A 26,216-nucleotide genomic window follows, 5' to 3' on the forward strand; every position below is an offset into this window, starting at 1 on the left:
CCCCATTTCTCTAGTGCTGTTCTGTGTTGCTGTGTTTCAAGCCATGTTGTAGAAGAATGACAGCAACATGAAGCTTGTGTACCAGGGTGTGTGAGAATTGCTGGAGACTGAACCTAGGGCCTTGTGCCTGCTGGTCAGGTGCTTGTACCAACTAAACTTCATCCTCAGCCTGGCATGATTCTGTATCTCTACCAACTGCCAGTTTAATGATTTGGTTGTAATAATCTGAGTGAGATCGTTCATGCATCTAACTCTAGCATCAAGAGGCTGAAGCAAGAGGTTTGCCATGAGTTTGAGGTCAGCTTGGGTTATATAGTATGTAGAAAGCTATCCAGGGATACAAAGCAAAAACCTGTCTTTAAAAACAACAACACATTTTTAAGACTTTCAGATGTTCCACTAGATATTCAAGAGTAAAAAAGAAACCAGTTGCTTTAAACATATTTCTTAGTGCTGGGATTATAGAAGTGTGTCACCATACCTAGCTTCATACTTTGTTGTTGTTGTTGTTGTTATTTTGGGATAGTTCACAAATTATAAGATATTTTATGTACCTAGCTTTTGGCCACTAAGGTTGTTTAGGTTCTCCTCAATCATTATTCTTTGAAAGTGCCCTATGGTTACTAGAGAAATGGCTCAGCATTTTGCTCTTTGCAGAGAACCTAAATTTGGTTCCCCAGTTCCCAGCATCCTTTTGGACCACTCACAGTGACCTACTGTCACTCCATCTCCAGGGATATTGGATGTGTGTGCCCTCCATAGGCACCTGCCCATCCCTGCATGTGCCCATCCCTACACCCACACATGCACATAATTTAAAACTAATAAAAATAAATCTTTTTAAAACATCATTAAAAATACCCTGTGAGATTGGGGCTTGTTCTGGTGGAGCACATGCTTAGCATGTGTGAAACACTAGGTTCAAATAGTCTGCCCTGCCAACACTTACACACAGATATACCCAGCTATACCTACCTTCCAGCCCATCCTGTTTTCCCTGTGTGTCTCAAAGACTCACAGTATTTCACCTGTCTCTGCTTCCCCAGAATTGAAGGCATATGCCACCACCCCAATGGTCTTCTGCTTTGATTAATCATGCCTTTTTCCCTATTTTTTGATTCTGTAAGAACAGATCTTTCTAGGACATGAGCTTTTTCCCCGTGTTAGGTCTTTTCACTTAATACACCCTTCCGTGTTCCCAGTACTCTGAGATAAAGTATATGAAGTATTTTGTGGATATTTATAAGGTGTTTTGTTTTGTTTTACATATTCCTATCTGTACTAGGTTTTTTTTCTTCATATATGCTTCAGACTAAAATTGGTGCTCTCAGAAAGTCTAACTATATGGATCCACTAACCTACAGTGATTGATACATAGTATTGTGTACCTGTCTTTTCAGGGACTACATTGTTAAGTAAATTGATTGTTACTTTGTTTCTCTTCAAGAAATTCAGTTTTGAAAAGCTGGGTGTACATTACACAGCTTTTATCTCAGCACTGGGGAGACATCTGTGTCCTAAACAAAGGAATAATATTAAATTTATAAATTCAGTTTTGAAATACTTAAATATTTCTTGGCCTAACTCGCTTCTGCTTCCCTTGAATTGAAGACTACTGCTATTGGCTCTTGAGCAGAAATGGTAGAGAAGCCAGTGAGTCACACAGCAGTGCTTGCAGTAGTCCTGGGACCGCCCTGTTCTTCCCAGCACTTCATTGTTCTGCTGAATTTCTGCAAGGGGACTGTTTGGATAGTTACTGCTTTTCTGCTTAACATTGTTTTGGCATGGTGATGTTGCAAGCTTTTATAGTCAAGAATAAGGTTGTTGGGTCTTACCAACATTTTATTTCTTAACATCCTTTCACTTATAAGGAGCCATTTTATGACTTGCTCTCTTAGATTTGATATTTTAGTTCTTTGATATATTAGTTCTTTCTTAGATGCATTTTGACATATTTGAAACAGCTTTGTCATTTGACAGCCTGTTCTTGTACTATTTTTAGATGGTTTTTTAAAATCAGAAGTGCTTCATTTGTTAAGTGTTTGTCTTTCAGCTCTTCAATTCTGTGTGCCTGGTGTATTCTGTTCTTATGGAAACCACTGCTTAGAGTGCCATGTATTTCTTTTTTTTTTTTTCTTAAAGATTTATTTATTATATGTAAGTATACTGTAGCTGTCTTCAGACACTCCAGAAGAGGGAGTCAGATCTCGTTACAGATGGTTGTGAGCCACCATGTGGTTGCTGGGATTTGAACTCTGGACCTTCAGAAGAGCAGTCGGATGCTCTTACCCACTGAGCCATCTCACCAGCCCCAGAGTGCCATGTATTTCATTCTACCTTAAAACTTGGTTCTGTTTAGAGCAAAGATAATCAAAACATTTACCCTCTCTTCCTTCTCTTCCCTTCCATCTCAGACTTCAAGTACTGAGACTGTTGGTAATTGAAAGAAGTTTTTAGGTTTTTTGTTTGTTTTAAAACAAGGCCTCCATGTTGTCCTGTCTGTACTAGAACTCACTATGCAGACCAGGCTGGCTTTGAACTCAGAGAAATGTCTGCCTCTGCCTCCTGGGTACTGGGACAAAGGAATGCACCACCTCACCTGACCTAGTAGAGTTTTTAATTTAGTACAAAATACAAAATTGTATTTTTGACTCCTGTTTCCTATTCATGTCTTGTCACAACTTAATGTTCTTGTAAAAGGACATTTTAAGTATTTTTCCTTTTTAAGTGTTTTTCCTCTATATATTTTAAGGCTACCATGCATACTATTTTTCATAGTGTATATGCGTGTAGGAAAAAATTGTTTTCCTTTCTTTACTTTTTTTTTTTTACTTTTTTTTTTTTTTTTTTTTTGAGGGGGAAGGACTAGGGTCTTGTTGTGTAGCCTAGGCTGGCCTCCAGCTCCCAACAGTCCTGCCACCACACCTGGCTTGGTACTTAGTTTTTGATTACCTGTGTATCTCTATCCCATTACCATTTGTGGTTGTTAGCAATTGAGCCCAGGGATTTGACTTGCTAAGTAAGTGTTGTACCACTGATATCTACCCTAGCCTGGCTTCCTCTATTGATTCAACAAAGGGTCATTTGCTTTTGTTGTTTTTGTTTTTTGAGACAGGTCTTTTTGGGTGCAATTTTTTAAAAATCAAACTTCTGCCTTTCCAGGAGCTCTGCCTGCCACTCTCCAGGCTAGGCTCTGTGATCAGTCACCACTGGTCTCACTCAGCTCCAGCAAGGGCCAGCTGGCCGTTTTTTAAAACTAGCTCCCTCCATCTTCCTTGGCCCCTACTCATTGTGTAGGCGGAGACTGCAAACTCTAGGGGCCCCAAGACCTACATGTCTGTAGCTTCCCCCTTGCTCCAAAGCCTGGTCTGAATCCTTTTTCTCTGTGTCCCTTCTCTTCCTCCTAGGACCTGGAAATCCCACCTTTTTTTCCCTTCATTCAGCAAGTGACTTTTCCCTCCTTTATTGACACAATCAAGAACCAATTAGGGAATCAACCCCTTCCACTACAGGTCTTGCTATATATAGCTCAGTGGCCTCAAACTCACAGTTCCTCTGCTACTGCTTCCCTAGGGCTGGAATTGCATGTGTCAATACACTTGGTTTACAAAGGGCAATTTATGATCACATAAGTCTTTTATTCTTACCTTTACCTGTTTACAACATGGAAATAACATATTCTACTCTGGGGTTTCTTATTACTCATTAATGATCTGGACCCAAAATTTAATAGTTAATAAAATGAAGAAAGTCATTCCCCCAATGAACTGTCAGTAAGTCATTTTCACCAGTTATTTCATCAGTAAACACTGAATTGCATTGATTTCTAAAACAGCATTTGAGGAACATTATGAGGAGAAAGGGCTCAGCAATTAAAAGAATATGTTTCTTCAGAAGATCCAAGTTAGGCTTTTAGCACCTGTAACTCCAGCTCTAGGGCATCTGCTGCCCTCTTCAGGCCTCCTTGGGTATCCCGTCCCCTGCCTGGGACATACATAGAATAGTTCAGATTGTTCAAGTAATCATGCTAAATTTACATGAGAGGAAGGGTGATTACAGTAACATTTATTTTAGAAAAATGCTTTAATTTTAATGAAAAGTTAGTGCTACCATTGCCTCCATGGTGATGATGGTGTCTCTTCTGTGTAACTGATGAAGTAATCTTAATGGCTGTAAAAGTGACATTTAACAGAGTGGTGTGAGATTTGAAAGATGGGTAATGAAAAATGTTTGATTGGCTAAAGATGAGTTTGTTTAGATTTAGAAAGAAGGTAAAACTGACTTAATACATTGTTAGGGGAAAAAAGAATACTATTTAATTAGGAGTTTAAGGCAGGGAAAGAAGGAATGCACCATTATTGTTGTTTTCCAATTCATATGTTAAAAAAAGCAAATAGAGTTAGTCTGACAGAAATTTTAGTTCAGTTGAATCTATGAATATTTCTGGGATTATTTTTATTTTGAATGTGTCATGTGTTGGGGGGGGTTTACAAGTGAATCTTGGGCATGACTCAGTGTTTAAGAGCACTGCCTCTTTTTCCACAGGACATGGATTTGATTCCTAGTACCTACAATGGTGACTCACAACCATCTGTATGTAGCTCCAGCTTTTGACTTCCATAGTCACCAGGCATGTAGTGATGCACATATACATGCAGACAAAACATTCATACACATAAAATAAATAAATGATTCTTTAAAATTTTTTTAAAATAAAAGAAAAGCTAATCTTATCTTGATAGTTATAAAGAACTAGGAGAGTCAGGTTACAGCCTCCATGACTTTGAAATTCACTTTTTAGTAACTGGGAACAGAAATGGTTGACTCTCTTGTCCTGCCTTGGAACAATCAGAGAGCATTAGTGCCATCATGAGGAAATTGAAGTGTAGAGAAAAATTTACATGAGGCTCAAACTGGAACAAGAGCTTAAGAATTCACTTTTGTACAGAATAGTAAGGTGATGAAAAGAAATTTCTCATCTGGGTATTATATCCTGAATCATAAATTCATGATTGATAGGCAGGAAAATTGCTGTAGCAGTAAAAGGTGCACAAGTTTTTGTTTCTGTGAAGTTGCACGTACAATGCTTTTTGCAAAGCATGAATTAATAGTTGTTAATATTTGCTGTGATGCCTAATAAATAATTCCGAGCTACCCAACAGCTTTCAATATATTATCTCAGTTAATTTTAAAATAGCTTTATGAGAGGGTAGGTATTTGCCATGATAAAAAGTACTAAGCTGTAATACTATATTCTTAGGAACAATGACTTGATTTTCAAATTCAGATTTGTCTGACTCTTAGGTTCAACCTGAAGCATTGTGTACCCATGGCTGCCTTTTGTAAATGAACTACCATTTTTAAGAGAAAATGGGGTGTGAGAAACTCCATCTAAAGCTTAATCACTCTGTAGATCACTTTAAAACCATGAACAGTTTGAGTTACCAGTTTAGTATTATAAATTCCCAACAATTGGAACTTAAGTAGTGATTACTCACTCCCTCTAAAAATTATTAGCATCTAGCCTTAACCTTTTATTTTATTTTTAAACAGAAACATTGTTCCCTTCATCTTGAGAGATTACAAGAATCACAAAAGGTCACTATACAGATATCACAGGTTAGAGAGATTGTACCCTTTTCTGAATAAAGAGCATAAATTCCATGGTACAGGCCTTATGTGGAAGATCGGTTGGAATTGATTTTTATATGAATGAAATCACACTCTAAAACCCTTGAGTTGGTAACAAGTTACAGGAGTGTTATCATTAACTTCCTGTGCTTACATTTAGAATGAACGAAACACTTAGCTATGCAGTCTTTAATGACTTACTTTTTGGAACAGTTTCTAATGTTAGAAAGGTTTCTTTCTTTGTGTAGTGAAGTTACTTAGGAGAAAGAGCAGGATTTCTGCAACATCTAAATCTGAAGTCAGTTGCTACCAAATCAGTAAAATAGAAAGTTAATGTGAGCACAGACATTAGGAAGTCAAGGGCTCTTTTCTTTTCTTAGAAAGACAGTTCATGTTTCAGAATTTATCTTTAAAGTCTGAACTTAAATTAACCGGATGGCTTTCTACATGTTGATTCTATAATTTGATACTAATTGGCTCTTGAATTCAAACTGAAAGAAGATCCAAGCGCTGTGCTATTTGTTCCCGTGATAAAAAGTGTTTATTGGGTATTGTAAGCACACAGAAATAATTGAACTGTCCCTGCAGATTTGAATAGCTCTATTAGAAGCACATTAGGTATCTTGACTAATAAGTACAGCCATGGGATTCAGGAAGCTTCAAATGTAGAGAAAAGTTTATGCTCAATATACTATGTTTCTTAATTGTTTGGTATTTTTGTGTGTGAAAATCACCCCGAGTTACTTGCTGACCCTCACCCCAAGTGTGAAAGTGAAAGATGATGACTAAAGTAGTTAGTAATGAGGCTGCAGTTTCTTTCTAGGTTGATGTTAATATATTAGGTGCTTGTCTGAGTTTGTTCCTTGGAATTTTCTTATAGTTTAGTTCTTAAGCTTTCAGAGAAATTGTACAGACCTCTGGATTTGAAGAATTTTAAAAGGTTTAATGATAAAATTTCTGAAACCTTAACACCCCTGTCCTTCACTTGAATTTTGAACATTTTTGTGTTTCTATTTGTGTTTATCATACCATATTTCATTATATCACAGTTCATATTTTGATGCAAAAGCACTATAATAAAAATTATTCTTTAGAGTTTTCAGCCATTGGGCTTACTTTGTATGTGTTTAATATGGTATTGTTATCTACTTTGTAAAGATTGAAAGGGGTTTATCTTTTTTTCTGGTATAGTGTTTTATTTCGTTTTACTTATCATACACAGATACAAAGAACAAAATGAGGGTAGAGGAAAAAAAGCAGATGAGGAAGTCTAGGTAGATAATTCTTGTAATTCTGTATGTAGCAGAGAAGATTTAGGAATTAAATATAGACAGATAATATGAACCTGTGTGTTTATCTTTGAGGTACAGGTTATAGAATTAACTGTGTTCTTTAAATACACCAATGTAATTTATCAACTGGCTTTTTTCTCCTCTAGTTCTATAGAAAATGTTCTCAAAACACTGGTGAAAAGCTGCCGACCGTAAGTAGCACTCAATTTATAAAGCCTCTTGTTTTACCTGTAGCCTTCCCCCATCTTTAGTGTTCTTTGAAGATGAAATTAATTGTATAAGTAGTTCCTGATATTGTAGTGCTAGGCATTGAGCCCAACAGTGTTCCCAGTTCGTAACTGAATTTTTACTTCAATATTAATTAATTTTTAAAAAAGTTAATTCATTAGTAATGTTTGTATGTGTGAGTGACTGTGCATGTGTGTGTTGGGGAAGGCCTATCTGCACCAGGGTACATGTGTAGAAGGTAAAGGGTGAGGTTTTAGTTGGTATTACTTTGCTAAGAACTGACTCAAAAATACTGGGAAAGGGAATTAGATATATAAGGTTCTTGAAGGTAGAACATAATTCACTGGTGGTATTTCTGTTTTAATTTGCAATTTGCTACATTAGTACCTGACAAAAAATGTGTGGTAAACTTAATAGAAGTGTTATTAGCAATGCAATTTTATTTTTCATATAAATTAATAAAGTATGCTTTTAAGCTAACAAAAGTTTTTAAAAGTATGATAGGTTAATAATATGATATATAGGTCAAGCCTATAAGTTGATTCCTCTGGGACAAATACAGGATTCTCAGATACAGTACTTTATACGTCATATTGATTGATTGAGAAGTTGAAACAGGGTCTCAAGTTGTCATGTTGGCTTTGAACTCCTGCCTCCACCTCACAGTGCTAGGATTATAGGTATGCAAACTCCCAGCTTTAAACCTTTTCAGATTAGCAGTTTTTACATGTGGCTTCTTTTAATAATTTACCTTCAGTGTGTGTGTGTGTGTGTCTGTGTGTCTGTGTAAGTTTTCTAAATCACAAGGATGCTCTTGGCCTTTTTTCAGAATTGTAGAATATCAGAGCCTTAGAAGAGGTCTTCTCATTTACCTCATGTATCAAGAAGTACCTGTGGTCCTGTGAGGGACCCATGGACTCGTCCCGGGAATTCCTGGGCCGATGCTTCTTATGTTTACTGATTATTTATCCTCTACATGGACTTGAGTTTTATTAAGAATTTTTCAGTTACTAAACTTTGTAGGCAACTTAAGTAACAGTGTTTTCTCAGCTTCAGAGCATCTTCTGAATGTCTGCTATCTTAGATAAAAAACGTTTACTTTCTTCCAAGTGTGTATGGGAGGTTATTTATTGTATCTTTGTAAAAGTATGTTTTTATGATGGAAACTTTGACATTTCTAGTGTGATATCTTATGAAATATATTCCCTTCCCTCATGATGTTCATTTTCTTTTGCTGTTGGGGAACAAACCCAGGTCCTATGTATACAGGGCAAGTGGTGCTAATTCTCTAGTCTTTTTTTTTTTTTTTTTTTCACTCTTGTCAATCATATATAATTATTGTAGGGTTTTTAATTCAATAGATACATATAAACCTTTTCTTTTTTTTTAATTAGATACTTTCCAGCAGATTCAACAGCAGAAATGTTAGAAGAATGGCGGCCTTTAATGTGTCCTTTTGATGTAACAATGCAAAAGGCCATCAGTTATTTTGAAATATTTCTTCCTACCTCCCTTCCTCCAGAACTGCATCATAAAGGTTTTAAGTAAGTGTGCATATTTGACATGCTCTAGGATACAGCAAGAATACCAATAACTAGCAAGAAACTAAAAATGGGCACACATTGATTCTTTTTATTATAGTTCAAGTGTGAAAGCTAAAAGAGCTGAGCATATGATTATAAAGAAAGTAATGCTTATATGACAAGCCCAATGAAATGATAGTTTTAAGATATCAGAAGAGAAAAGAAATAGAACAACCATAACGGAAAATGTCAGAAAAGGAGAAAGGCAAAGGATATAAGGGAGCAAGTTGTTACAGTTGTTAAGAGTGACAATATGTAACAATTAAGAACAGTAAATGAGATTACATTTAATAGCACAAATAAGAAAGGGAACACTCAAACAAAAAGTAGTCCTTTGTTCCAATAAGTTTGAACTTTTAGTATTATTTCTTCTAGGTTGTGTAGTTATCAGTAAGACTAATAGATTTAGAAGTACAAAAACTACCTGGCTTTGAACCGCTTTCTGTAATCACTTGCTATTCATAACAGCATTTTTCTTCTTCAGACTTTGGTTTGATGAATTAATTGGCCTTTGGGTTTCAGTGCAAAATCTCCCACAGTGGGAGGGGGTAAGTATTCTATTTTTTTCCCTTCTTTAATTTTAAATTTGGGTATAAATATATAGATCCTTTGATAACTAACTCCTGGTTTTTAGAATTTCTAATAGTAACATTACAGTGAATTCCTTTTTTAAAAAGGTTTTTATAAGTGTGTATGCATGCACATGTGCGCACACCTGTGGGGCTGTCTGTTGGTGGACAGTTGGTGGGTACTGGTGCCTGAGGATGCCGGAGGTATCACATCCCCTTGAACTGGAGCTATCGCTGTGTAGTGTTTTGTTTTCTCAGTGCTTAGTGTATTGAGGGTGGGGTGCAGGTGTCAGGTGCCTGTTTCTCCCTCTGCCCGACCACCAAAGACCATGTCCTTTTGATTCGGCACCAGGCTCTGGGTAAAGCCTGGCATTTTCAGCACCACAAAGTACTTATCTTGAGCCCTGGAAATGGTGATCTCTCAAACACCCCCACCTAGGGACAACTTCCTGGTGGCTACATGTGTGTAGCAGTTCTGGCTCAATCTGTAGGAGCATCATGATGGTTTCAGAAACATTAGGAAGCATAAAAGAACTGGAGGAAGACTTAGGCTGGTGACTGAACTGGACTTGAAGCTTTGATGATAAACATAGCCCTTGTCACAGGTAGAACAGCAGTAGGGCTTTTTGATACCACCAGATGTGGGTGATAGTTGAGTTTGGGTCCTCTGTAAGCACATTGTGGGCTCCTAGCCATGTAGCCATCTCTCCAGGTCCAGTTAATTTCTTTCATCTTACTATTTTCTAACAAGTAGACAAGCATGCATTATAAAGTACATGATTGCTGTTTGTTTTAGTTGTATTCGTTATAGGTGCTATTGGACATTTGATAGAGATATATAAATATTTTTTCAACTTTCATTGTGCATACTGCTTTCTGATTTTTTTTTTCCCCTTTGAGGAGTATTTTGGTTACAATTGATTTTAAATGGATGGCATGAACCAGATCTTAATTTTGAAGTTTTAAAAGTCATGAACTATACCCATTGTTCTAAGGATTGCTGAAAGGGACAAATGAGAAGCTGGGTGTGATTGCACGCACTCGCAATCCCAACACTTGGGAGGCTGAGGCAAGAGTAGCGTAAGTTCAGGGACCATTCTGGCAGACAGTAAGAATCACCTCAAGAAAACAACAGAATAAGGATTATAATGAACATTCTAAAATAACAACATCAGCTTAACATTATTTTGTTTTTGTTTACTTTCAGCAATTAGTAAATCTCTTTGCTCGATTGGCTACAGATAATATAGGATACATAGATTGGGATCCATATGTACCGAAGGTAATTAGAACATTTGTGTGTATCATAGTCCTGATAACTAGCATTATTTGGTAAAGGGGATTTTTTTTAAACTCTAATGTCAGATGTTATACATGTCTTGCATTGAAGAACATGAAGTATAATTTTGAGAGTAAATAATTTAGAAAGTAGTAAATAAATCATTAGGACTATCATGAGTTCATTCCTTTCAAAGAGTTGTCTGTATTAAATTTGATTGCATTCTAGAGTGTTACCCACTCCCCCTACCTCTTAGTAATTAAAGCTAGAATATCTTCAGAGGTGTATTATTCAGTTGTATTGGAAATCTCTTGGAGAGCTGGTGAGATAGCTCAGCAGGTAAGAGCACTGACTGCTCTTCTGAAGGTCCTGAGTTCAAATAGCAGCAACCACATGGTGGCTCACAATCACCCGTACAATGAGATCTGACGCCCTCTTCTGGTGTGTCTGAAGTCAGCTACAGTGTGCTTATGTGTAATAATAAATAAATCTTTGGGCCGGAGCAAGCAGGGACTGAGTGAGTGGGGCCCACTGGAGAGAGCAGAGGTCCTAAAATTCAATTCCCAACAACCACATGAAGGCTCACGACGATCTGTACAGCTACAGTACTCACATACATAAAATAAATAAATAAATCTTTAAAGAAAAGAAAAAAAGAAAGAAATCTCTTGGAAGGCCTTGCAGGAGGTGGAAATTGGCATTAGAACAGCACTAGTAATCAACAGAAAGGTCCTTGTTGTCTTTGCTTTTGTTCTTTTCCACTGTAGTTAACTTCTAAAAACTAAGGAACAGAAGCAGCCCTTCCCCTCATTTGGGACCCTATCAGTAGTGATAGCTTTAGAGTATAAACTTAATTACATTAAAATACAGTGATTCCATGCTGCCTAACACACAAATACTCAAGGAGGACTTCAAGTCAGCGTTAAGGTTTGAAAGGTGAGCGGTCTGCCAGCTGCTCTGTTAGAGCTGCTGCTGTCCAGCATCTTTGGCATAAAAATGAGAACACAGGAAAATAATGTGTATACTCAGAAAGTGAAAGGAGGGAAAGGCTCATGCTTAACTGTACAAGCTTCAGTTTTTCCTTTATGTTTAACTATAAATATCTCATTGTTTGAGTACATGGACTCAGCTGCTTCATATCTGTTGCCTCTGACCTCAGAGCATCATACGATAAATCTGTTACATATATATATATATCTACTTTCTAAAGAATAAAGCAAATCACTGTATGCTGATAATTTTGCTTAGAATTGCATGGGGGTGGGGAATGAAGGTTTATTTAAGACTATACCTAACATTCACTTGGCTATTTAAGGACTTATTGTGATACTTATGAACCTTTTTATTCCTATATTTATTTTGTTTTGCCTTAAAAGATATTTACAAGAATTCTGAGAAGCCTGAACCTCCCAGTGGGAAGCAGTCAAGTTTTAGTCCCAAGATTTTTAACAAATGCTTATGATATAGGACATGCTGTAATATGGATCACCGCAATGATGGTTTGTAGTTAATTATGTGTTTCATAAAATACACCTAAGTTTTCTTTAACCTTTTGGTCCAAGCTCATGTTAATAGCTTGGTTGGTCACTTGATTATTAGATAGTTTTCTTCTCTTTTTTTACTTTCTATGCCTTTCCCTTTACCTCACTTTACCTCTTTCCTTCGTTTCTTTCTTCCTCCCCTCCGTCCCTTTCCCTCCCCTGTCCCTCCCCCCCCATCCACTCTCTTCCCTTCTCTTACCAGCATTTGTTTTTCTGGGGGTTGGAGCTAGGACCTTGTGTGACAAATGTCAGCTATTTTCCGATGTTGTGCATCCATATCTAAGATCTGTAATAATCCATTACTTGTTAATTTCCATATGGTTTTCAGTGTCACTTTTGAAATATACATATACTATTAGAGCAGCTTTATATTTAAATTATAGGATTTATTTTTAATGTTTTTACCTCTTGAATTGTTAGTCTATAGTTGATAATTTTTTTGTGTGGAAAAGACAGAATGTTCATACAGAATTACAGTGAGAGTTGAAACTCGTACTGTTACATAGAACTTTAGTTTTCTCTTGTATTCAATACATAATGCATATTAGCCACTTCTTTTTTTGTTTGTTTGTTTTTTGTTTGTTTTTTTGAGACAGGGTTTCTCTGTATAGCCCTGGCTGTCCTGGAACTCACTCTAGACCAGGCTGGCCTAGAGCTCAGAAATCCGCCTGCCTCTGCCTCCCGAGTGCTGGGATTAAAGGCGTGTGCCACAACGCCCGGCTAGCCACTTCTTTATGTGATTTGGAAGTATAATTTAAAAAAAAACAGTTATGCTAATTATTCTATCAGAAGTTTGAAAATTGTGATATTGAGTTGTTGTGGAATCATTTTGGTTTCTTGTAGTTTGCTCTCTTCTGGTTTCTGTACTGAGAAACATAGACATAGGCTTCATTTATGCCTGCATTTGAGTGGGAAGGCCCATTAATAAAAACAGGCTCCTCTCTCTCTCTCTCTCTCTCTCTCTCTCTCTCTCTCTCTCTCTCTCTCTCTCTCTCTCTCGATTTGAGAGGAAGATTAAGACAGGGTCTAGTTATATAGCCTTGATTAACCTAGGACTTAGTATGTTGTATGTAAATCAGCCTGACCTTTTAACTTGCAGGGATTTTTCTTGCTCTTGCCTGGGATTTTAAGTATGAGCCAGTATACCCTTTTTTTTAATATAATTTGACATTTTGTCTTCCTTGCTGTTGTTAAAAGACCATTTTTAGTCAAGCTGGAGGGTATGAGCCCCTGTAGCCCTTTAGATGAATGCTAATTTTCTTCTTTTTTCCCCCCCATTGTTTTAATAATAGATTAATAAATAAAATATATTTTTGAATTAAAAATGTGCATCATAAAATGTGTGTTGAGTATGTTATGTAAATCTTTGTTTCATACAATGAGCAACTTAATGATTCATTTTAAGGAGTGCTTTGTATGGCTTATGTTGTCATCTTTTTTTTTTTAAATTGTGTGCTTGTACATAGGAGCCACTCTCCCCATGGGATTGTCAGAGCACAGCACAAGGGAGTCTGTTCTCTCCTTCTACCGCGTGGGTCCTGGGTCCAACACTGTCAGGCTTGAGACCATTGTTTTTACTCATGAGTCATTTCACCAGCCCTGTTACTATTCTTGATTATACCAAGATTACAGTCTTTATGTTAAATTATAGTATTCTTGTTTTTTTACAAGAACAATACAGTCTACTGTTTCCCTAAGTTGAAAGATGATACCTTCTCAGTTTTATTCAGAATTAAGTAAATTAATTTTGTGTTTATTGGAATGTTTTTAAACTGATTTGTGCAAAGATTACTAGGGAGTTATGTTTTGACTGTGGTTTCAGGTACAACTGTTACAATAAAGGGAATCCACATTAGACCTTTATATCTAGGATTTGACTTATTGATCAGTTCATATACAGTATAATATAGATATTAATGTTTCTTTCTCTCTCTCTCTTTCTCCTTTTTTTGGGGTGTATCTGGACAGGGTGGACCAAGTAAATTAGTACAAAAACATTTAGCTGGTTTGTTTAACAGCATCACATCATTTTATCATCCTTCAAATAATGGGCGTTGGCTGGTAAGTATGTTCAGTTTCTGTTATAGTATTTGAAGAAATAAAGATATAATTTAGCTATTGTTTATCTTAGAACGGTAATATTTCTTATCTGTCATGTAAGCTTTGGCTATGTGTAAGTGGTTAGATCAAATCTGTGTGTTTGACATACGTACATACATACATATGTACACACACACACACATATATACATACACACTAACTTAACGCCACATGGCTATTACTGACAAAATAATAAATAATGCCACAAAAGCATAGCCACATCACGCCAGTTTTATTTTGTCGATATTTTAGCTTTGTTTTGTCTTTTAATTGACTGATTAAGTATCTTTTAAAAAAAAAGAAATAATGGAAAATTTTTATTTGGTAGGAATGTACTTTCTTTCACTCCCCTTCTCTTTTAAGACAGGCTCTCACTGTGTATCCCTGGCTAGCTCAGAACCTACTATGCACACCAGGTTGGCCTCAAATTACCAGAAATCCCTGTGTCTTTGCCTCCTGAACACTCTTATTAGTGTGTGTTACCATGCCTGACTAGAAACTGTTTTGAAACATGAATTTAAGGCAAGGCAGGAAAGCACATGACTGTAGTCTTAGCACCCATGAGACTATGGCAGGAAGATCACAGAACCAGGCTATGCTACATAGTGTGACTCTGTCTAAAGGAAAACGAAACAAATTAAATCCTTGAATTTAGAAATTACTCTTTGCTAGTTTGTATAGCATGCTGTTTGTGTAGTAAGAGCATAAAGTTCTTTGTATTCAGAGTGTTTCTTTTTCTTTTTTTCTTACTTGAGAGAAAAGATCTATGTAGGAAAGTTGAACCTGAGTAGAACCTATTGTTTCTATGTTCCCAGAACAAGTTAATGAAACTCCTTCAGCGGTTGCCAAACAGTGTTGTTAGGAGATTACATCGTGAAAGATTCAAGAAGCCCTCCTGGTTAACTCCTGTGCCTGAAAGCCATAAGCTTACTGATGAAGATGTTACAGACTTTGTACAATGCATTATTCAGCCTGTCCTCTTGGCTATGTTTAGCAAAACTGGTAGTCTAGAAGCAGCCCAGGCTCTGCAGAACCTTGCACTTATGAGACCTGAGTTAGTAATACCCCCTGTGCTTGAAAGGTAAGCTCAGTTTTGTAACTCAAGTCCCGGGGATTTAATGCTCTTTTCCAGCACCGTGGGTACCAGGCACACATGTGCTGTACAAGCATAATGTTTGAACAAAACACCTGTACACAAAAAATAATTAAATCTAAAAGAATTAAATGACACTACTGTTATTATTTGCCTTTCTGTGGAAAGCAGTGCTTACATATGTCTTCTGTACTAAGTAGATTGCAGAGGGAAATAATTGAAGTTCTGTGTAAAGACCCTAGGTGTCCACTTTATAAGCTAGGTGCTTGTAAGTGCAGCTTTGGACAGGTAAGGACAGGAAGATCCTTGGGACTTGCTGGGACTTGCTGGCTGGCCATTGTAGCCAGTCAGTGACCTCAAGTTTCATTGAGACCCAGTCTCAGAAAAAATAAGGTGGGGAGATGTGGCTGAGTTGGTAGAGTCCTTTGTTAGCATGTCCAAAGCTGTGGGTTCACTGCATATAAAACTTGACATGGCAGAAATTGTGGTACAAGCTTGTAATTTTAGTACTTTTAGTCAAGATGATGAAAGAGTATCAAACTCAAAGTCATCCTTAGCCTGCGCTACAGGAGACCTTATCTCCAAAAAGAAAAGACTAAAAGATATTTGTTTGTAACAGGACTAAGTAGAATATTTGTACCTTGTCTTCCTTAGTTCAGTATGCTGTGGATTAAGTTGGCTGAAACAGTGAAAGCTTATAAGTTTATGCTTTTTTTTTTCCCCACTGGAGTTTGTATGGAGACAAGATCAGATAGGGGTGTGATTGTAACTGTATTGTTCCTTTGTGTGTATAAATCTGTTCATGTTAGTACAAAGTTTCCACTCAGTATTCTGCTATCTGTAGTTCTGCAGGTCAAAATGCAGCTTATGAACTTAGTATATTTAACATTGAAACTGTACTCTGTTTTAAACTATAGAACATACCCTGCTTTAGAGACATTAACAGAACCTCACCAGCTCACAGCTACTTTAAATTGTGTAATTGGAGTAGCCCGAAGTTTGGTATCAGGCAGCAAATGGTTTCCCGAAGGGCCAACACACATGCTACCTCTGTTGATGAGAGCATTGCCTGGGGTAGATCCAAACGACTTTAGTAAGTGCATGGTAAGCATATTGATGATTTTGTTTTGTAGCTGTTATTGTTGTTAAATAAATACTTTTCTTTTTAGTTAGATACCTTTAGATTATAGTGTTACATTTGGAAATGGTTAAGTTGAGGTTTGTGCACAATTGATTTATGTAATACCTTCCTTTGTAGTTTTCCTTGATCTGCATATGTTTATTGTTCATGTTTTAAAATTCATTATGTAGTTGCAGGTTTTCTTAGACATAGTAAACGTTTCAGGATGATTCTCTTGCTCTTTTCTTTATTTGGGTGACCAAGGAAGAGTGATAAAAAGTTACAGGTCATAGAAGCTGGGCATAGTGGCAGACACCCATAGTTCAAGCACTTGGGAGACTGAGTAAAGTTTGAAACTAACTTGGACTACATAGTGAGACTGTGTCTCTGAATAACAAAATCTTCTTCCCCGTGAATAACAATGGAAAAATTACAGCATATAAAATTCCAGCTTTTACTTCTACACATTTTTTCCCTGACTTCACTGCTTTGGTGTCTTCTTTTTCTTTTCCTCCTCCTCCTCCTCCTCCTCCTCCTCCTCCTCTTCTTCCTTCTTCCTCCTTCTTTACCTTCCTCCTCTTCCTTCACCTTCCTCCTCCTCTTCCTCCTCCTTCCTCCTCTTCCTTCTTCCTCCTTCCTCCTCCTCTTCGTCCTCTTCCTTCTTCCTCCTCCTCCTTCCTCCTCCTCCTTCCTCCTTCTTCCTTCCTTCTTCTTCCTCCTTCTTCCTCCTCCTTCTTCCTCCTCCTTCCTCCTCTTCCTCCTTCTTCTTTTTTTCCTTCTCCTTCTTCTCCTCCTTCTCCTCCTCCCTCCTTCTCTCTCCTCCTCCTTCTCTCTCCTTCTCCCTCCTCCTTTTTCTTCCTCCTCCTCCTCCTCCTTCTTCCTCCTCCTCCCTCCTTCTTCCTTCTTCTCCTTCTCCTCTTCCTCCCCTCCCTTCCCCCCTCCCTCCCTCCTTCCTTCTTCCTTCTTCTTCCTTCTTCTTCTTCCTTCTTTTTTCCTGTTCTATGACAGGTTAGCATTTCCCTGTCATGTTATATTTTCAGGTGGAAGGAAAAGTAAATTTTTAGTGACAGAAGATTGGAGAACTATGTGTTTAGGCTTAATATATAATGGGAATAAATTTTACTATAACAGTTATTAAAGGAACATTTAGCTAATTATTAGGAACCCTAAATGTTTAATTTTAGAGTCAGGAGTAGTGGCTAACTCCTGTGATCACAGCAACTGGGGGACTGAGCTAGGAAGGCCACTATGATTTTGAGTACATACTTGGCTGCATAATGAATTTCAGGTTTGTGTGAGTTAGTTTTGCCTCCCTCTCCCCCAAATAGACAAAAATGATAATTCTAAATGAAAAGTATCCAGAAAGACCAGTATGGAATTTCCCTTAAGAACATTTGAATATTTGTACTTAGCTTTTAACATAACTTGTGTTGAAGTACAGTTACATAATTGATGTTGAAAATCCTTTGTCTCTTCCCATAGATCACATTCCAATTTATAGGAACATTTTCTACTCTGGTGCCTTTAGTAGACTGTTCATCTGTACTGCAAGAAAGAAATGACCTCACAGAAGTAAGGATACTTTCTGGCTATAAAAGGCTTAACTGAAATGTGATATTTCCTTATATGCACATTAACATTTAATTCTTTTTAAAAACAAAATGAAACACAGTTTCAGATAGGTTATAGAAAGTACAATTACTAAAGGACAGGGAAGCTGGTGTGGTGTATACACTGGCAATCACAGTGCCTAGAGAGCTGAGGTAGAAGGGTCATGAGTTAGTTCAAGGCAAACCTGTATCACTTATCATGGCTCAAAAATTGAATAATAAAAATTATAAAAGGTGGTACAGTGTTTGTCTATTATGCATGAGGATCTAGGGTCAGTCCCCCTCACAAATAAGTAACTTTGTTTTTACTGGAGTTACCTGTATGACTAGAAGCCATGGCATCTTTGGTGAGATAGCTGTATCACACAGCCTAGGACGTACAGGAAGCACAGGCCTTTTTCCAAATAGCTGCTGGTATATTTCAGTTTGTTGTCGTTGTTTGCAGGGTTTGTTCCGCATAGGCGGTACTGCCACTTTTCCCATCCATCATTGCCTGCCTAAATAACCTTTTCCAGGAGCAGTGGCATTTAATACAGAGGGTTTCTTAATTTCTGTGGTTCTTATGGAACTGTTAAGAAGCATAGAATAAGTGAAGTTTTACCAAAAGGAAACCATTTAAATTTCTTCTCTTACTACAAGTCAGAAATGTCCAATAATCTTAGAAATTACAGACACAAACGGTGTACCAATGAGATACCTCATCCAGAAAAGGTACTTACTGAGCAAGCTTAGTGATGTGAAATAGATCCCTAGAATCCATGTAAAGGTGAAAGGAAAGAAGTGATTCTATAAAGTTGTCCTCTGACCTCCACATGTATGTCAAATGCATTTGCACACACACAGTAGTTGAATACTACTGAAACTAAAGTTAGAGCCTGTAACTACACAAAACATGCCAAATAAATATGGGAGGGTGAAGAAGCCTAATTCTTAAAAGTTTCAAGCTGAATGCTGTAAGCCTAAGATTTACATAGTGTCTCAACAGTGATAACCTTTGAACCAAGTCTTTGTTAAGGAAGGTTGTCCTTCCATTGTGCAATATTTAATAGTACACTTTTTCTGCTGTCCTCTATACTAGTAGCACCAGTCTATTCTAACCCTCTTTTGTGAAAGCAGTATTTTTGAGGTTGTCACATGTTTTCTTTTTTGTATGCTTGTGTTACTTTATCATTTGGGTATGAAGTAATACAGTGCTGTCCTTTACAGCTTTAGAAGCATTTTGAAACCTGAGTTAAAAATAAAGTTGGTTGCCTTGGTTCAAATAAAGTAGTGAAATAGCTCTGACTTGATATATGTGGTTATGGTGTTTATGACAGTATCCAATGCAAAAAAAAAAGTGCATCGACTTGCTTGTTAGGTTATAATTGAATTTCATTACTTCAGAGGGAGAAATTAAGCATATTTGTAACTTTTCCCCCCCATATTACAATGTTATAGATTGAAAAAGAACTTTGTTCGGCAACAGCTGAATTTGAGGATTTTGTGTTACAATTTATGGACAGGTAAGTTGATAACTCAGTTCTATCTTTTCTCAGATAGATTAAAGGGGGTGGGGGGGGCGTTACATGTTACCTTGAAACTGGTTTCTTTCAGTGCTGTAACTTTTTATTTAGATTTTACCCAAAGCTAAGGTTGGTACTGTGAAGTCTATTTATGAGTTATGAAAAACTTGAATAGATGTGTCTTTGAGTAGTAATAAGAATAGAGGTTTACCTGGCTGTCACTAGTTTTTTTGTTCCTAAACTTTGCTTTGTTTGGATTGTTCAGATGCTTTGGACTAATAGAAAGTAGTACATTGGAGCAAACAAGGGAAGAGACAGAAACAGAGAAAATGACTCATTTGGAGAGTTTGGTTGAATTAGGCTTATCTTCTACGTTTAGTACAATCCTCACACAATGTTCCAAAGACATATTTATGGTAAGAGAACACGACTACAAAATGTAACTACAATCTTTTTATTTAATTGATGTTTTTGCATTGAGTATCGTTATCCTTTATGCTCAACTGAAGGTTTAATAAAACGTTGTTCATCCTCATTGAAATGTGTCTGCAGATAACATTTGCAGAAATCATTGTATGTGTAAAGGGGTAAAAAGAGTCTATTAATTGTCACGTATCCCTTTTCTACAGATTATGTATAGACACAATGTTCTTTAAAGTGACTTAGTGATGCATATTTTGTATTTTCAAGCTTTTCTTTGGTGACTTTGTAATTTAAAACTGAAGTGTAATGCATGAGTTCTAATGTTTCTAGGCATAAGAGAATTGTGCTAGCTGAATAAGAATTACATTAAGTAAGCTTGAACAGGTGTGAGTTATTGTTGACTCTGGGGTCAGTGTTAATGATAGCATTATGTTCTAAATGTCTATAAACAGAAGAGTGCTCAAGGAGAATTCCCCTCCCTTTCAGGTGCTCACTTTATAGGGGAGTATCACCTTGCCTGATATTGGCCATATTTTTAAAATTTGTAATTTAATTGAGAGACGTTTTAGAAAAATTTGCATCACATAATAAAAATTAAATTCTTGGTAGGATAATTTTATGATGAATTTGAAAAGACGTCCTTTTAAGGCATAAATACCCATTCATCTGACAGCCTCTCATTCTTCTAGGTATATGGTCTTTAAAATTACTGTTTCTATTTGTTTCCTTCCTTCCTTCAAGATTAATCAACATTTAATATGTTCATCCTGATAAAAACTCAGCTATACTACACCCATGTATAATGGTTACTAAGAATATATGAGCATAGTCAGGTAGAGTAATACACACCTGTTGTCCCAGCATTTGTTTTGTTTTTGAGACCTGGTCTCACTATAGAGCTCTGACTGTCCTGGAGCTCACTGTGTAGACCAGGCTGCCCTAGAACTTAACAACTTGCCTGCTTCTGCCTCTCCAGTGCTGGGACTAAAGGCAGAGCTGCTAATACTGGCTCTTATCCTAGCAAGATATATATGAGTTCAGGGTTATCCTCAAGCCAACCAGGCTGCATGGGACTGTGTCAAACAAGCAAGCAAGCAAGCAAACAAACAAACAACAAACCAAAACACAAAAACCCAGCAACAAAAAAGGAAGACTATAAAGAATCTAAAGAAGTGAAGATAACCCATCTCTTAGCAGACAAACCTTGTTTCTAACTTTTGGTATTTGTTAATCCATTCCTTCATGTAGATTAAGATTTTGTGATGTTGTAAAATTAAGTAGACTACTTCAAGTCTCTTTTGGTTTGGTTTGGTTTTGTGACAAGGTCTTGGATTTATATCCAGGCTGGCCAGGAACTTGCTATGTATCACAGAATGCTCTCAATATGCAGTGGACCCCTTGTCTCACCTCCACTCACTGGGATTATAGATGTAAGCATCCACACCAGACATGCTTCAGTTCTTTAAAGTAGATACAGCAATGTATGGCTGATACTTGTCAGAATGACAAATTTTAAGAAATAGATATCCAAAAAATTTCTGTTCTATTATATTAGTTATTGGAGGTGATTAAATTGCATTGGCTTCCATTTACTGTAATGGTAGATAGCATTTCAATTTCAAATCAACTACTGCTTTCCAAATGGTTTTGTTTTTAACTTTTCCTCCCTTACCTCCTCCCTCTCTCCCTCTCTTCTGTCTGTATGGGTGTGTGTGCCACTGTGCATGTGTAGACTACATTTGGCAGCCTGTTTTCTCTTTCTACAATGCAAGTTTTGAGACTTAAACTAAAGTAAAGGTGACAGTTACCTTTACCTGCTCAACTCTCTTGTCAGTCCCCTCAAGTATTTTTAAGTTATTATCCATAGAAGCTGTGTTTTAGACCTGAATGTAATCAGTGGTTAAAATTTTACTTCTTAGTTACTGTTAGAATAGTATTTTTTTAATGTTCCAAGAGATGGTTAATTTCTAAAGAATTACACTGATTGAGTGTTTTCATTTTTTCTGTATCAACAGGTGGCCCTTCAGAAGGTCTTTAACTTTTCTGTTTCACATATATTTGAAACAAGAGTTGCAGGTCGCATGGTGGCAGACATGTGCCGAGCTGCTGTGAAGGTAAGTTTTGTTGTATCTTGATTTTTGTTTAGATACTGTGTCTTGTTTTTGCCCAGGTTAGCCTCAAATATTCTTTCCTCCTCCAGCCTCGTTGGGTTATGGGTTATGGGTGTATGGGATTTCATAAGAACTTGTTATTAAAGCACACTGCTCTTGCAGTGCTATATAGTGCTATATATATAGTGCTGCTTCATCTTTTATGACTGTTAAGTATTTACTTTACATAAATGACACCTTATTAACAATAATGCATTTTCAGTGTTGCCCAGAAGAATCCCTGAAGCTGTTTGTTCCCCACTGCTATGGTGTTATAACTCAGCTTACAATGAGTAAGTCGCTACAAGTAAAACCTGTGTAATTTTCAAATACATTTTTCTTTGTTCTTAGAATACTGATAATATCAATAGATCCTTTAGTCTGTGTAGCATTTATATTTTGTTTGTTTGTTTAATTTATGAGATTATTTTTGAGAGAGGATAGCCTTGGCTATCCTGGAACTCACTAGAGCCACCTGCCTATGCCTCTGAAGAACTAGCATTAAAGGTGTACCCCCTTCCACATGCACACATAATATATCATCCAGGTTAGTAAGTAACTTTGAAGTCATGCCATATTGAATTAATATTTTCATGAAACAGGTATCAGGAGCTACTTGGAAAATGTCAGTCTTTTTGTGAGATGCCAATTGGCAGAAGTCTTGGTTAGTTTGATGATTTTCTTTCTTTTATTTTTTTCTGTCTGTCTGTCTGTCTGTCTGTCTGTCTGTCTGTCTGTCTGTCTGTCTCTTTCCTTCCTTTTTTCCTTTGTTTCTCTCTCTCTCTCTCCCTCTTTCTCCTCTCCTCCCCTCCCCTCCCCTCTTCTCTCTTTTTTTTTTCTCCTTTGGCTTTTTCTGTGAAGCCCCTGACTGTTCTATAACTAGCCTTGTAGACCAGACTGACCTTGAACTCAGAGATCTGCTTGTCTTTGCCTCCTAAGATTAAAAGCTTGTGCCATTACAGCCTGTGACTTTCTTAAAAATACTTTTTCACGTCTTTCTGAAGTGACTTTACTTTTATGAAGACTTAAGTCTCCCTGAAAGATTTTCTGAACTATTAGGAATATAAAATAGAAATATTTTAATGTACTATATCCATTGGACTCATGATTCTTCCATGATGCTATTTTGCCATTGTAGATGATGATGTATTGAATGAAGAAGAGCTAGACAAGGAGTTGCTGTGGAACCTTCAGCTTCTGTCTGAGGTATTAGAAGCATTTGGAAGAAAGCACTCGCTTGCTTCTAGGTTTAGTCTTTTGTTTGGTTTGGTTTTGGTCAGACTGATGTTTACATATGAAAAGTAAGACATTGGGGATTTAATGTTGTTGCTGTTGTTTTGATGAGACAAGGTATCATTATATTTCCAATATGTAGGAACTCATGGTAATCTTTCTTTCTTGCCCTCCTGAGTGTTGGGTTTACAGGGACACACCACCAAGCTTTAGCTTCAGGAAGATGAAATATTTAAAAGTCTGTCATTGTCAAATAAGATGGAAATGTTCTGAGTTCACTTTTCTGTTAAAGATGGATAACTTATCATTTGGGAGTTTATTATATTTGGAATTTTTAATTTTTATTTTGTTTTGTTTTTTGATGGGGGATGATTGTCACTTTGTGGCTCGGGTTGGTCTCCAGCTTACCAAGATGTGCCTGACTTTGCCTCTAGAGTGCTGAAGCTGAAGGTGGGCACCACCATGCCAACTCTTGAGAAATCTTTTACAGTCAAAATTTGATCACCACTCAAACTTGAGTTTTCTTTATGAGATAGTTTAGAAATTTAAATACATATATTTTGTTCCTTTAAAGATATATTGATTCTTTTGAAAGGGATGTTACTTTGGCATATGAAAGCATAAAGTTAGAATATGTGTTTTGGTTAAAAAAAAAACATTACTAAAGTATAGTTAAAAATGACACTTCTAAAATGATTTTAAAATGAGTTAGAGCCATTTACAGAAACATTGTTTTTAAGCTACTGCAGTGTCAAGTATGAATGAACCTTGAATTGGTTATTCTAGATTCAAACCAAATGCCTTCAAGTATTTTTCCCTGTCTTTTCAGATTACTCGTGTAGACGGGAAGAAGTTACTTCTGTATAGGGAGCAGCTTGTAAAGATTCTCCAGCGAACCTTACACCTGACCTGTAAGCAGGGCTACACGCTGTCTTGCAACCTTCTGCATCATCTTCTTCGTTCTACCACACTAATCTACCCTACAGAGTACTGCAGTGTTCCGGGGGGCTTTAACAAGCCGCCTTCTGAATACTTCCCTGTCAAGGCAAGCATTTTCAGCCATTTAGAATTAAAGACTCTATTGGGTTCTTAAGTTAATCAGAGATGTTTCTCCTTGCTGTGTAGAGAAATGTCCAGTCTTTAGAAAAATTTTGTTGTTGTTGTTTATTTATTAAGTGTGCCTGAAGCATATATATGCCTGGTACCACATAGGCTAGAAAAGGGCATTGGATCTGAAGTTGGAGTTAGAGGATTTTGAGCCACTACATGGGTGATGGAATGTAAACCCCTATGCCCTGGGAAAGCATTCAGTGCTCTTAACTGATGAGCCGTCTCTCCAGCTCCAATTCCTTGTTTTAAAGTACAGTGTTTAAAGCTGTTACTGGGATGTAGTAGTAACCTTGTGCTTTTTAACTTGTCATGGAGCTAAAACTCTTCCCTTCCTTCCTGCTATGTAGCCTAGGTTGGCCTTGAAGTTGTGATCTTCCTGTGTCAACTACTACTGTGCTGTGATAGCTAATGCCTGGGTAGTTTTCTACCTTTCTGCAGTGGCTATGCCATATCTAACTTCAAGAGTTATATATAATTTTAATCCTGAACTAGCTGGCTTCATATAAACTTGCTTTCTCTCCTACAGTAAATGCTTATTAAGTGGCTTTTAGGGAGACATTCAGGAGTAATAAAAATGAATTTTTTATGAGTCTCTTTTGCACATATTGGCTCATATTATTTCTATGTCTGCCTTTAAACTTTAGAAGTATTGTATATACATGTTTTTCTCCAGCTTAACAACTAAATAAAAAGCTTCTCTTTTCTAGGACTGGGGTAAGCCTGGAGATTTGTGGAATCTGGGGATCCAGTGGCATGTTCCTTCTTCAGAAGAAGTCTCTTTTGCCTTCTATTTGTTAGACTCCTTTCTTCAGCCTGAGCTTATCAAACTCCAGTGTTGTGGAGATGGAGAACTTGAAATGTCTAGGTTAGTTTTCTTCTATTATTATTTGTCAAACCTCAGTGCCTGCCCCAAACTTTGTTATCTGATGTATGTATTTTCCTCTTTTTTTTTAAATCTTCTTTTGAAGGTTTCTTTGATTTTATGTGCATGAGTGCTTCCCCTGCATATTTATACCATGTGCGTGCCTACTGGCTGCAGAAATCACAGAAGGCTTTGGGTTCCTTGGAACGTGGACTTGGTGGTTGTGAGCCGCCGTGTGGTTTCTGGGAACTGAGCCATCTGTAGCCCCATGATACATAAACATAATCAGTGTTTGTTTTTAAAATGTGCATTAAATGTACTGAGAAAAACATTGAACACTATGTAACAAAATTCGTGAATGTTTCAACTCTTGTTTTGGGTGTGTGGTTTAGCTTGGGTTTTTGAAGACCTTGAACTTCTGATTCCTGTCCTGTCCTGCCTGGGTCACGCAAGGCTGAGGATCAAACCCAGGCATGCTAGACAGACATTGTACTCATAATTCAGCCCCATCTAAACATTTTAGGGTTTTTCTATTGTTTGTGTATATTTTATTTTTCTGTTTTTGTTTTATTTTGAGACAGTTTCTCGCCATATAGACCAGGAACTCTCTGCTTCCCTAAACATCTTAAATAGAAAAACTGACCCCTTATTACCCTCCCAGTTTTTTGGCAGAAACACTTTTCTACTTGCTTGTATTGGAAAGTATAGATAAGGTATATTCCTTTCAAAGGAAATATCTCTCTACTGAACATAGAAATCCATTCTTTTTAGTAGCTTTCATTGTTGACTTTTGAGGTTATTTAACTGAGATTTTCTTTATTTCCCATAGGCATTTAACAAGAAATAGTTATTTTTAATCCATTGGGCCTTTATAGTTTAAAATTTTGAAA

At 36.9% G+C, this 26,216-nt stretch overlaps 1 protein-coding gene across 4 annotated transcripts in view; it reads left to right on the forward strand.

Moving 5' to 3' along the window:
* Psme4 (proteasome (prosome, macropain) activator subunit 4) overlaps positions 1–26,216 on the forward strand; it is a 109,376-nt gene that overhangs the window by 23,970 nt on the left and 59,190 nt on the right. For 3 of the 4 annotated variants that reach the window (NM_134013.3, XM_017314207.2, XM_011243649.3), the window contains exons 4-19: positions 7,070–7,114; positions 8,546–8,695; positions 9,219–9,282; positions 10,511–10,585; positions 11,959–12,081; positions 14,092–14,184; positions 15,039–15,304; positions 16,234–16,420; positions 17,919–18,008; positions 19,484–19,548; positions 19,814–19,964; positions 21,987–22,085; positions 22,345–22,414; positions 23,260–23,327; positions 24,184–24,399; positions 25,172–25,329. In NM_134013.3, coding sequence (NP_598774.2) covers positions 7,070–7,114; positions 8,546–8,695; positions 9,219–9,282; positions 10,511–10,585; positions 11,959–12,081; positions 14,092–14,184; positions 15,039–15,304; positions 16,234–16,420; positions 17,919–18,008; positions 19,484–19,548; positions 19,814–19,964; positions 21,987–22,085; positions 22,345–22,414; positions 23,260–23,327; positions 24,184–24,399; positions 25,172–25,329 — 1,920 coding nt within the window. Of the gene's footprint in view, positions 1–7,069; positions 7,115–8,545; positions 8,696–9,218; positions 9,283–10,510; positions 10,586–11,958; positions 12,082–14,091; positions 14,185–15,038; positions 15,305–16,233; positions 16,421–17,918; positions 18,009–19,483; positions 19,549–19,813; positions 19,965–21,986; positions 22,086–22,344; positions 22,415–23,259; positions 23,328–24,183; positions 24,400–25,171; positions 25,330–26,216 lie in introns of those variants that run through there. The other variant, XM_030245449.1, reaches the window with a different exon arrangement.

This window comes from Mus musculus, chromosome 11, assembly GCF_000001635.26.
Source record: "Mus musculus strain C57BL/6J chromosome 11, GRCm38.p6 C57BL/6J".
In the NCBI taxonomy this organism is placed as follows: domain Eukaryota; kingdom Metazoa; phylum Chordata; class Mammalia; order Rodentia; family Muridae; genus Mus; species Mus musculus.